The sequence below is a fragment of the Salvelinus namaycush genome, chromosome 35 (assembly GCF_016432855.1).
Source record: "Salvelinus namaycush isolate Seneca chromosome 35, SaNama_1.0, whole genome shotgun sequence".
NCBI classification, from domain to species: domain Eukaryota; kingdom Metazoa; phylum Chordata; class Actinopteri; order Salmoniformes; family Salmonidae; genus Salvelinus; species Salvelinus namaycush.
In genome coordinates, this window is record NC_052341.1 from 32,776,246 (window position 1) to 32,789,601 (window position 13,356).

Here is a 13,356-nt window from a genome sequence, read left to right on the forward strand (position 1 = left end):
TGCTTGCTTTGAATTATCATAGACAAAATAGATTGAATTAAGAGGAACTCTACCTTTTTGCTCTGTCCCTCCCTACACCTCTTCTCGTTTTCCCTCCCTCTCACACTCCCTCTTTCTCTCCCCTTTCTTTCTTTTCCACATTACCAGGGGGTGGTGTGTGATTGACGGATGGGAACGAATAATTTTTCTCGTAACCTAAGGCCATCCTCTGTGATTGGCTTGCCAGCTGACATCTCCGAAACCTCGCTCGTCTTCTTTCCCCCCCCCCCCTTTAATATCGGGCCTGTGGATGAGGCATCCTGAGAGAGAGAAAAACATATCTACCTCAGGAAAGAACCTCATAGAGAGGGAGGGAAGGAAGGAGAGAACGGGTAGGAGTGTGTGTGTGTGCGTTTGTATATGTGTGAGAGAGAGAGACACTTACTCTCCTAACTACTAGGAGACAGACACATTTTCCTGTCCAGACTCAAAGAAGGGGGAAAACAGGAGGAAGTTTTTTTTTTTTTTGTTGCTTCAATTTGATTTCAATTTTCCCGTCCCTCAACAATCAAGCTTTTCCTAAAGCTTCTCCTCCAGGAAGTCTGTTCTTCATTCCCAATTGGAAACTCTACGTATTGATCCATTTCCACTCTACCACCACAAGGCATACCTCATGGATTTGTTCCTGATTGGATATATGATGTGTGTGTGGTTGTCCAGCTGGCGGGTGCTTGGAGGCTATCCCATCTGGTGGTGAGTACAATCTAGAGTTTCAGCATCAAATCCTAGAGCTGCTATAGGGAGACTTTTGGTCAATGATCATTTGAAGAGGGCAGAATAAAGTGCAATTTCAGTTGACTGCGTGGAAAAATGTTCTTCAGCCCAGTCCAGAGAATCTTAACCTCAAATTCTGGTGTAACGGAAAAGGCTGGCCGTTCTTTCCCCCTTTACACTCTGGTCCGTTTATCTTATTAGACAAATGTTGTGATGCTAAGGAGGTTGAAATTGTAGTTTTGGGCATTAAACTTATTCAATCTCTATAGGGATTTTTGAAAGGAGCTTATGGGTGGCTTGTCTAGGTAAATTGTCTCCAAATATTGGTGTTAGGCTGATAGGAGCTTTTCTAGATAGCGGTTGGAATTAGTGTAATTATTGGTTTGGATAACGTCTCCATCCTCCAAGGACAATGACAACATTGAACCTCTTCATGAAAACTTCCCAAATCCTTTCTTTTATATAACCACAACCCCTCGTTTGGGAATCCACTTTTATAAGGACTTAATTTATTTAGTTAAATACACGTCTATTATTTGATATTTGGAGTCGTACGATCAGGACCTTTTAAGTCAGTGTCATTTTTGTTTGCTATTGTGTGTCCATATTCTACGTTCAGACTGCCGGCCCCCAATCATGCCGTGTAACTCTTCATTGTTAGCTGAATGTTCTTTATTGGTTTGTTGTCGAGGGAGCTTATCACGAACTGAAGTGTGTACTGTTTAGTAGCATCAATGCTCTCTGAAATTACTCAAATCCCTGTCAGATAGTCAGCGTTTAGAAATTCTCAAAATCAACTAAATCAACACATTTGTGAAAGACTGCCACAGCGTCAGATTTAATTTAAACATAATTGGTTTTAATTAATTTTGCTCTGCTTAATATTAACAATAATTAAGCATACACACTTTTGTCATTCAATTAAGTATTGCAATATTGATGTTTCTGGGAGATTTGTAAGTGTCATGGGCTAGTCAGGTTAGGCTCTGTAGGGCTTTATGTGTCTTTGTTGAAATATTCCAGACCTTGTTCGGCACCCTCACGTGAAATTTTTAGGTTCATTACAAATTCAGCTACATGCATCTGACCTCATAGGCCTCGCTCTTTTGTAACGTAAAGCTTTTATTTTGGATATGTTTGTGAGTAGGCGTATGACAAAGCTTCTTTGGCTCCCGACACAATACTTGTCAGAGCCAGTGCACTTTTAGTAGCCCGGTTAGCATGTGGTCCCACAGCAGTGCTGTCCAAACCGCCAGCATCTTCTGGTTTCATTTACAGAGAGGGGAGCTGCCAAACACACAGGCCAAAGGGCTGAAGTGTTAATGGCACGGGGGCTTTACACCCACTCTCCGGGTTCAGCGCCACACCACACACAACATGGATTCTCTGTCTGAATTACCTGCAGCTGTTCTCTGCTCAAGGAGCTTACATGACACCGGTGTAATGTTCAGCCCGGACAATGCACGCCACCTTTGATTTGGATAACAAAGATGAAATGGCCGTGTGCGTAGCTTCAGGTGACCGGGGCAGACGCTACGGAATGGAGCGCTGTCACTGTTCTCACCCACGGTGTCGAGTACATCCAAGAGAGAACAAAACAACAAGATGGGTACGGGGTGCGTCAAGGGACAGGGTGATAAGTTTCAGCGAGCCAGGGCTCCTCTCAGCTTCTGTCTCAGGGGCGATGACTTGGTTATACATTCTCCAGCCAAGTGGGGAAGGGAGGGGAGAAGGAGTTTTGACTGCTTCATGCCTGGCAGTCAGTCACACAATCACAAGGAGTGCCGAAAACAAAAGAGCATAAATAACTCTGGAGATGTGCATACTGTATGCATGGAGGACGAGGTAGAGTGAAAGAGCTGGCTAATGAGGGGGTTTGGAGAGGAGCTGGAACTGCCAAGAAAATAGAATCCCTATAAGAGTGTCACTTAAATAGACCCCCCTTGAAAATGCTAAAATGTTTGGTTCTGTAGCTAGAATAGTTTCCTAAGACAGAGGAAAATAAGTATCTGGAAAGATTTAAAAGCAGATAAAAGACAGAACATAACAGTATGTTCCAAGAGAGCTGGGTAGAGCCATCTGATAAAGGTTTTGGCAGATTGATGCCCATCTCTAATATAACTGTGAGGCTTTTGGAAAAATATGTTTGTTTTTTTACTTTGTATCTCTTTTTCTCACCTCTTATGCTGAACATAAATATAGAACATTGCATGAGTCTCATCTTTAAAATGAAAGTATTTTGGAAAAAATTGTGGCAAAGCCCTGTATTGTTTCCATGTGATCTCTCTAGGCCGTAGGTCAGGTTACAATACCGGGATGTATAATGCAGAGAATATTTTCGCGTGGGAATTTTTTTGCACTCCTGCATCCAAATCAAATAATGCAGTAGCGCAGCTCAACTAAAAGAAATAAAGTGATTGGAGAAAATAAGGGTCTTCTATACAAGCTTCTGTTTTCTACGCTGTACCAACAATAGGCCTACGTGTTTGTCATCGTGCTAGTATGATGACAACAGCAACTTAAAAAGATCTTGACAAATCATAAGTAGTTTAGGATGAGCCCATCACACATTAAAATACAGTCAACGATTGGTATATACACAGGTAATCCCTTAATGGAAGCACTAAAGACAACTTGTCAGCCGGTTCAGCCATTTCTGTTTATATTCATATTATAAACAATGGCCATGATGAGTGAATGCCGACACTCTACGTCAGCCAAACCTACATCTTTACCCATTCGAAACTCCTTAAATACCAACGTTGGAGGAACCAAGATTTGTGGTGTAGCCCCAGAACATCGCCGCAGAACCACTAAACATTTAAATCCAACAGAATATTATACTCTTAATCTTCTGGTAATCTGCACCACTGTTCAGTTCCAGAGGGGAACCAGAGAGAGGATGTAACCTATGGAAACTGTATGTTACTATGTAAACTGACTGAGTTGTGGCTTTAGCTTTTGATGCCGGAGTTTCTGGTGACTTCTGGTGAATTGCCGCTTTTAGCAGATCAGTGTGGCCTATGCTAGCACCAACAATAATAATAATGTTTTATTGTCACACACTTGGATAGGTGCAGGGAAATGTGTTGTTTTACAGGGTCTGTCATAGTAGTACCGCACCCCTGGAGAAAATGAGGAATTAGTGCCTTGCTCAGATTTTTCACTTTGTCAGCTTGGGTATTTGGCTTATTTAAACCAGCGACCTTTGTTTACGGCCAGTAAACGCTCTAACCGCTAGGCTACCTGCCACCCACCGACCTAGTGAGCGTAATCACATCAGATTTGGGGAATCCACTTCCTGTAGGTCAGAGTAGAGATATGTGGAGCACCAAAACGATCTATTTGCTACAATTGTGACAGCCAAATACAAGACATGGGTCAACACCGCATACATAGAACACAGGAAATTGCAGAAATATGATATGCTGTTAACATATCCTACCGTATAATTCCCATGTAACATGTCATTCTTTGTGGTACTTCCCATGTCCCTTTGTAGTGAAAGCAAAGTTTTACCATAAGAAAATAAAACCATAAAGCAATTTCAGATTGAGGAAGAGAGCGTACGTAGAAGAAGGGCAGTGGCATTGAGAATGTACCAGGTAGAGTGAGAGAGAGACGTTTGTGAAATCTGAACACTTTTTCCCTCTGTGACATGTGGGTAGCAGAGTATATGAAAAGGTCAATCCTCTCTTGCCTACCCTACCCATCCCCTGTCCTGCCCTGTCATGGCCACCCCTGCTCTCTATGTGCTGGACAACCCTTGTGGCTTAAATGGGGCTCTAGGGTTCATCTCTGGGTCTCAGGAATGTTATTATCTCACTGTGACAGCCCCCCCACCCCCCCCCCCCCCCCTTACCTCTCCCCTCAACCCCCCTTTGGCAAAAGGATCACTATAGTGATTCTTAGTGCGAGAAAATCCTCCGTCTGCAATCCTAGTGTGAAAAGATCAAGGGTGTTCAGGCATCATATTGAACAGTGCAAAGGGAGGGGGGAGGGGAAAGAAAAGGGGAAAGCCCTAAAGAATGTTATTCTTAAGACCGGTAGGGTTCCATATCAATGGCAGCGGCTGCCATATAAGCAGGAGTCAAAGACATCCCTAATGCCTGTGAGAAATATCTAAGGAGAGTGTCGTGACTTCACCAGGCAGAGATCTGTGCCATGTACATTTTTGTCCCATTTGGTTAAACCTCCATTCAGTACAGTGATATTGGCCTAGCCTACGTCAGTTGAGCAGGTGGATGAGGTTCCCTATTTGTGCCCCAGTTTGGATTACAATGCGCTCTGTCTCCTTTGCAACAGTGGTAACTACAGTAGCTAGCTAACTGCTTGAATTGCAATCGATGTACGTTCTCTAAGTGTTTTCACATACAGTTGATACAAAAGGAGCCTGACACCCTTACTGTCCAGCTCTACAAAACAAACCACTGGCATGACATTATCTAGCCTAACCAGCCAGTTGGGAGAGAGGTTCAAAGGAGGCTGGTAGTTCAAAGCAGTAAAGGAAATTCCTCATCTCAGCCCCATCATCAAAGAACGTGATGAACTACTCGTGTAGGAAATGACAAAGTCCCACAGTTCACGGCTATTACCTGCACTAAAACACAGGTCAGGACAGTTCCTCAAAGGAAAATAGGCCCAAACGCCCAGAGGCACAGGGGTCCTCGGGGGCAAACACGTGGACTGAGAGAAGGAGAGAGAGAACGAGAGGGGAGAGAAAAGGAGAGGGAAGCAACAAACACATTCACACTGAAACATCAACACTCACGCACGCACACGCACACACGCACACGCACACGCACACGCACACGCACACGCACACACACACACCGTATAAGTCTTAATTGGCCAGAATTGCCAGCTTCTGTAGCTCCTGTTTGCAAATCTGCTACTGGGCAGCAGCTAATTGTGAACAACAAGTAATCTTTAAACAACAAGCTTCATTTTTTAAGACACACTGCCTGGCTTGGTGTCTGGTGACGAAGAAGCATTGGTTACACCTGTGCACCCTAAATATAGGCAAGTCAAACCTACCCAGGTTATCTCCCAGGTCATCCTATCACCTAGGGAGGGAGGAAGAAGGGAGGGAGGGTGAGAGAAAGAGAGAGAGGGAGAGAGGGAGATAAATTCAAAGGCAATATAAGCTACAACTCCATAACTGTATAAAAGCATAACTTTGTAGAAATAATTTCACTGCAGGGTGAATAGTGGTTTTTGAGCCAAAAAATGAGAAAAGAGGGAAGCCGTGTGCCACTTGAACTAGGCCTACATCATACCTGTATGTAGTAGTTATATTTGTAAGTACCAAAATAAAGGAAACACCAAGATAAAGTGTCTTAAAGGCCCAGTGCAGTCAAACATGTGTTTTTTATATCTATTTCCACACTATGAGGTTGGAATAACACTGAAATTGTTAAAATTATGATAATGCCCTTTACTGTAAGAGCTGTTTGAAAAGAACACCTGAAATTTCAGCCTGTTTTGGTGGGATGGAGTTTTGGCCTGCCTGGTGATGTCACCAGGTGGTCAATTTAATTAATAGACCAATTAGAAAGAAAGTTCCAAACCTCTCTGCCAATAACAGCACGTTTTCAGTTTTCCCCTCACCACTCAGACAGTCCTAGCAAAACTCTTGCTTGAGAAAGTTATCATCTTGCTAAGAAGCTATTTTGGTTTTTGACCATTTTAATTGAAAACAAATCATAGTAAGGTACATAATTGTTACCCAGAAATCATTTGATACTGAGATAAAAACAGGTGCATTGGGCCTTTAATAGGCTTTGGGCCACCATGAGCCAGAACAGCTTCAATGCACCTTGGAATAAATTCAACAAGTGTCAGGAACTCTATTGGAGGGATGCGACACCATTCTTCTACAAGAAATTCCATAATTTGATGGTGGTGGAAAACGCAGTCTGGGACACGGTTCCCGAATCTCCCAGAAGTGTTCGAATGGGTTGAGATCTGGTGAGTGAGATGGCCATGGCACATGGTTCACATCGTTTTCATGCTCATCAAACCATTCAGAAAATCAGTCAGTATCTGGTGTGACTACCATTTTCCTCCATCTCTTTAGCATAGAGTTGATCAGGCTGTTGATTGTGGCCTGCGGAATGTTGTCCCACACTTCTCATCAATGGCTGTGCGAAGTTGCTGGATATGGCGGGAACTGGATCACGCTGACTTACACATCGATCCAGAGTATCCCCAAACATGCTCAATGTCTGGTGATTATGCAGGCCATGGAAGAACTGGGACATTTGCAGCTTCCAGGAATTGTGTACAGATCCTTGCGACATGGGGCCATGCATTATCATACTGAAACATGAGGTGATTGCGGCGGATGAATGGCACAACATTGGCACCTGTGCAATGATCATGCTGTTTAATCAGCTTCTTGACATGCCACACCTGTCAGGTGGATGGATTATCTTGGCAAAGGAGAAATGCTCACTAAGAGGGATGTAAACAAATTTGTGCACAATATTTGAGAGAAATAAGCGTTTTGTGCGTATGGAACATTTCTGGGATCTTTTACTTCAGCTCATGGGACATGGGACCAACACTTTACATGTTGCGTTTATATTTTTGTTCAGTGTACATTGTATTCATCATTTACTCCAGTGTTTCCGTTATTTTGGCAGTTACCTGTACATGTATGCTTACCACAAGATTCCAGATAGTTCAACAAGCATTATGCCGTTGCTGCATGCCAATCACCACTGTCTCACAATACTAGGATAGGTAAAGGCAGAGCAGTCTCCGAATACTACTGGTTGGAAACAATCCTTTGGATGGTTCATACAAACACTTTGTAAATGTTTTTGATCAAATAAGCCATGATGTTTTCTTTCTGAACAATTTCCGTCGTGTCTGTGCTCTGACACTGACGTAGAGAGAGAGAGAGGACTAGCCATCGGGCACACCACGTCATTTCAACGTGGATAATTGGGTATTATTTGGTTGAAGCGTTGATCAATGGAATTGCAAACTATATTCACCCACTCGAAATGATAGTCAAAAGTTAGTTGAATTTCCAATGTGTTATCACCAATGGAAAAACAATGTCTGATTTTTTTGGTTTAGTTGTCACCCAAATGTATATCACTGCATTTTCAACCATTTAAAGGCACAGAAAAGTTCAAATGGGAATACAATGTCGGATATTTTGTTTATTTCTAGCCTACAACAGATGAATGTGTTATCACTGTCATTCACCTAAAAGAACATGGTGCAAGTAATCAATGCAGTTAAATATTCTGTGCAGATTATTACAGCAATTGTGACGACCTATGTATGCATGCTAACATGAACATGCACACTTTATATGATTACATAAGAAATGTATAGCTACAGTAACCTCAAAATGTGGCAATGAATGTTTTACTCATTTTAAGGTTGAATATTACATTCGTTTGTAAGATATACTTAACTGTAGGCTATTTAATGTATTACAAAAGGAATATTGAATTGTGTTTGGTTGACAATGCAACCCAAAATAACATTTAAAAGTGCACTATGCAGAAAGCGCTATGTCATTTCCTGGTTGACAAAATTCTAATAGTTCGAAACAGGCAAGTGTAGAGAATCATTATACCATCTAAACCGCTGTGAAATATATTTTCCAGAACCAAAAATATTGTATTTTCAGCTGTTTGAAGCTGGCGTACAAAACCCAAAGTAAAAAACTTAAGGATGTGAAGTATAGAAATAATGCACATACAACAGATCTACCACTTCTTAGACTTATTTTCAAGTAGAATGACAGATCTATAGCTCACATTTCTATGTGAATTTGGTCTGGTCGCACAACAAGTTACACATTACCGCTTTAAAGGAGACGTAGGGCTATCTACTGCTTGGAAAGTTCCTGACCCACTGGCTTAATCCCGTTCTTGTACTTGTACTTTTGGTTGAGTTGGAGACATGAATCCAACATATCGTTTGTTAACTTGTCAAAAGTCTAAAAGTCCTATTGGATTTTGGTTGGTTGTCAACACCACCAAATATTTGAAGAAGATTTATCTCCTGCTTGGATAGCTCAATCTGTGCTGCTGACTAAATCTGGCTTTAATTTCAGTTTGTCTACAATAAAATAATTTATATGTTGGATTCACATCTCCATCTCCAGCAAAAATCTAAGTTCATGAATAGGACTAAATCAAATCCAACTTTAAATGCACTTCAAATACATTTTGATTCGATTTAGTCCTATTCTTTAACTTAGATTTTTGGTTGAGATGGAGACGTGAATACAACATATATTGAATTAATTTGTAGACAAACTGGAGTTAAAGCCGGAGTGCACAGATGGAACGATCCAAGCAGAAGATGCCTCTCCTTAAAATGTTGATACTGTATTTAGTTGACAACCAAACACAACATCACTAAATATCATTACATTTGAAAACAAGAGCTTGAAACCCTATTGTACAAGGCCTATTGTATTGTTTATTTTCAGTTGAATCCTGGGTTGAATTGAAACAATAGCTGTTGATGACTTCCCGAATGCTATAAATATAGGCCTAAATAGCATCCTTCATGATATATGATTGATAAAGTATGGTTCCATTTCATTTGCTCTTTAAACCTACCCTGTGGAATGACTTCGATAGCAACAGTGAATCTATTTTGTTTTTAAAGTGGCGATCTCTCAACAATCATTCTCACGATAGCACGTTGGTCAGTGACAAACATCATAGCTAAGCAGGGCTGGGCTTGGTTTAAACCAATGGGTAGCTGTAGATAGATACATTCTCCAGTAGGAAGTGCTGCCCAGGCTATTGTATTTTTTTCTGACAGTTGAAGATCTGACGTCAGATCTTCAACTGTCAGAAAAAAATACAATAGCCTGGGCAGCACTTCCTACTTTTAAAGGTAGAAATAATCCTTTGGTTAAAATTTCACCGTCAAAACAACAATTGATTACTTTTTTCAAATCCAATGTATTTTCCATGTAGACTCCACATCACAAAATGTTGTCAAATTACATTGAAACAATGTTGATTCAACCAGTTTGTGCCCAGTGGGTACTTCCACTATGACTGGCACTGCTGCACTGTGCTGAACACAGTCAGTCAGAGAGTTCTGTCTGCTCCCCAGCGAACTGCAAGCCGCACTGCTCTCACTCACTCAGTGTCACTTCCTGACAGGCAGGTTCACAAGTTTACATCCAAGCTCCCTGATCTCTTCTGTTCTGACTGCAGGGGCTCCCTGTCCCAGCTCTGCACTCATTCTCAAAGTGTCTAAGGAGGGAAAGGAAAGAGTGAGGAAGAGAGGGAGAAAGGGAAGAAGGCAAAAACAGGTTGGAACATTTTTCAGGGGTCCTGTCATTTTTTATCTGATCAGCCCAGAGCTGTTGGACTACAAATCAAAAGTGTACCAAAGAAAAAACTGAACACAACAACACAGACAGGAGCTGTGCATTCCAGCCTCCGCAAGGAAAAATCCCATCCTGGGGGCAAAGCCGACAACTTTTCCGTGGCCCACTTACACTCTCTTCCGAGTGTCTTTGTCTCTCCTGTGGTGGGATTCAAATTGAGATTCCGATGGCAATGTTTTGGTGTTCATCCTGAGTGCATGAGGCCTCATTTAGCAGAGCCCCCCCCCCCCCAGGCATATCCGACAACTTTTGATGTCAACATATTGATGTAGAATAAAGTTTGATAGAAGAGTCTTTCTATGGAGTCTGATTCTCATCTCTGTTTGATAAGACAACTATCGTATGCCTATGAGACTGTAATGCTATGTGCACAAAAAATGAACGGCATTAACTGGATTTGATCAATTTAATGACTCGAATCAAACTTGTTCACACATGCACAAGAATGATTGGCATTCATCAACAACTATCCCTATGCCAAAGTGTAGTGGAGAAATCTTCAATGAATCCCACTTCTTCTGTTCTACATCACCAATGTGTCAGCAAGTCATAACAAATGGGTTACATTGTGTGTAGGGTAGACGCGACTGAGTGCTGTATGCAAACAAACAAGGTACCGTACACTCAGTCATCACCTTGAAATGAAATGATATATGAGTCAAAAGGTTGGCATATCGTCATCTGCCAAATTTTCAGCAGGCTGTTCTCTGATATTTTATGTGTTTTGTGAAGTAGCCAGTCAACACACTTAAGTAGCATTATGCAGTGGCTGAGGCTACAACAAGCCTACTTATCATACAGTAATTTGCACAAGACATACGGTTGAATTATGAGATAGTGATTAGGCCCTACAGCAGGGTTTTATGTTCAAAATGAGGCTTAGGGTGGTGGGAGTGTAGGTGGGCGTGGAAAATGAAGCGGTAACCGACCAAATTTTTCAGAGGCCCTCCTCTTGGCTGCAGAGACAAAATGTGACGACTGACTCAAATCGGTCTTATGTAGCAAAATTTTAAATTGTGTTTTTTTTAACTTGGGATAAAAATAGAGAGAGCTACAAAATGGTAGCTGCATTTTTGAGGAACAATGGGAAAGTAATTCTGCTTTGAAAGTTGATAAACTTGTAAACTCACTTTCGAGAAAATGGCCTTTGACTGTTTTGGTACTGCACCTACTGGAGAGCTCTCCTTTGTCTACACCCATTCAGCATTGTTCACACCCTTTTAAGCCAGCCCCACCCATCTCTTTAAGGTTTACATGTGAGGTTATGTGCTAAACACTGAGTAGTGTAGTAAAGCATAAGACTAAAAGTGGTAGTAGCCTACAATAAGGAACAATTCCAGGTAAACAGAAAGTGTCCAGATAAAAATATTTTATAAATATTCGATGACGGTTACCCAGAAACACTCGTCTAAATTGATGGGTCATGTGAAAGAAATGCTATAACCCCCAGCCACATCTTGCCAAGTGGATGGGTCTCTACAGGAGGTGTAAACAGTACAGCCAAATGGTTACTTGCATAGTAGCAATATCAGAAACAGATAGTGTCAATATAAATAAAATAATATACAGTATGTACAAGAACCATATCAATAAAGATATCAGTGATAGATGAGGTAGGTATATGCATACAATCAGGGGTAAAGTAGCTGAGCAGCGGCAGGATTCAACATCAAAAATTGTAGCCGCAACATATGGCGTGTGTGTTACGAGAGAGTCATTTGAATAGAGGCACTGCAGATACCGCTGATGACTGGTCCATCCGAACCACGCATGAACAAGGGAATCTATATTCGGAGAGCCTGTTTCTGTCCTGCCCTTGACTTTGGTGCAGGGCATGTGATGTCCATAGCCTCTTCGTCGCAAACCTCCCTGATCTTTTCAAAAACATATGTTTGTTTAGCTGTGTCCAGTGCAGGTGGTGCTTGTACAGGCAGACCATCTATGGGAGGAAGGATGTTAGCGTAGCAGCTGGAACCTGGTCCCGACTGAGTCCGAACGCTCCTTAGCGACAACAACACCAGGCTCCAGAGCATCGAAGCTGTAAAACAGGAAATTGAGAAAACATTACAACCTTGCACAACATCAATTCACCTCCTAAGTTAATATAAGAAGAATAACCTCTTACAATGCAATGAAAATGATATTCACCTGAAGTGCTGGTACTGCTTGAACTGTGGCACCGGCCTGAAGTACGGAGTAAGGGGGTTGTTGCCGGCCATAGCTTTCCACCAGCACTGTACCATCCTCCAGTCCAACCAGCTGTGGGATGTTGACCCCTGTCACAGTGCTGTCCTTCACAACACCAGCAATCTCAAACAAAGTGTTCACTCTGGCCTTTCTGAAGTGCTGCTCAATGAGGCCGAAGCACCAGTCGGGGGCAAACTTGGTGTGGCCTGTGATCAGGAACTGAAGGTCCAGACTGTGGTGGAGCTTGTGCATGGTCCACCAGGCACAATACCAGAGCACAAACTTCTTCTTGTTTTGACCACTGCAGTTGCGAAGAGTTAAAAAGTAGATGGGGCCTGGCTGCATAGGGTCAAAAGGATAGTGCACCTGCAAACAACAAAAGAACATCAAGATAAGTAAATGAAAATGAAATGTTGCCGTTTTAATTCACATTTCCTGCAATTCTACACATTTTGAAATGGGACGGAGAGAAACATTTACAGTTTTAAAGCTACAGTTGAGGTCGGGAGTTTACATACACTTAGGTTGGAGTCATTAAAACTCGTTTTTCAACCACTCCACAAATTTCTTGTTAAACAAACTATAGTTTTGGCAAGTCGGTTAGGACATCTCCTTTGTGCATGACACAAGTAATTTTTCCAACAATTGTTTACAGACAGATTATTTCACTTATAATTCACTGTATCCTAATTCCAGTGGGTCAGAAGTTTACTGTGCCTTTAAACAGCTTGGAAATTCCAGAAATGTATGTCATGGCTTTAGAAGCTTCTGACAGGCTAATTGACATAATTTCAGTCAATTGGAGGTGTACCTGTGGATGTATTTCAAGGCCTACCTTCAAACTCAGTGCCTCTTTGCTTGACATCATAGGATTTAATAATTTAAAGGCAATGCTACCAAATACTAATTGAGTGTATGTAAACTGGGAATGTGATGAAAGTAATAAAAGCTTAAATAAATTATTCTCTCTACTACTATTCTGACATTTCACATTCTTAAAAAATAAAGTGGTGATCCTAACTGACCTAAGA

At 41.7% G+C, this 13,356-nt stretch overlaps 1 protein-coding gene across 1 annotated transcript in view; it reads left to right on the forward strand.

Moving 5' to 3' along the window:
• The first annotated feature begins 652 nt into the window (after positions 1 to 652).
• The window catches only part of LOC120029976 (proto-oncogene Wnt-3), a 37,727-nt gene continuing 25,023 nt past the window's right edge, over positions 653 to 13,356 (forward strand). The window contains exon 1 of the mRNA XM_038975290.1: positions 653 to 732. Within this exon, the coding sequence (XP_038831218.1) occupies positions 653 to 732 (80 nt within the window). The remainder of the gene's footprint in view (positions 733 to 13,356) is intronic.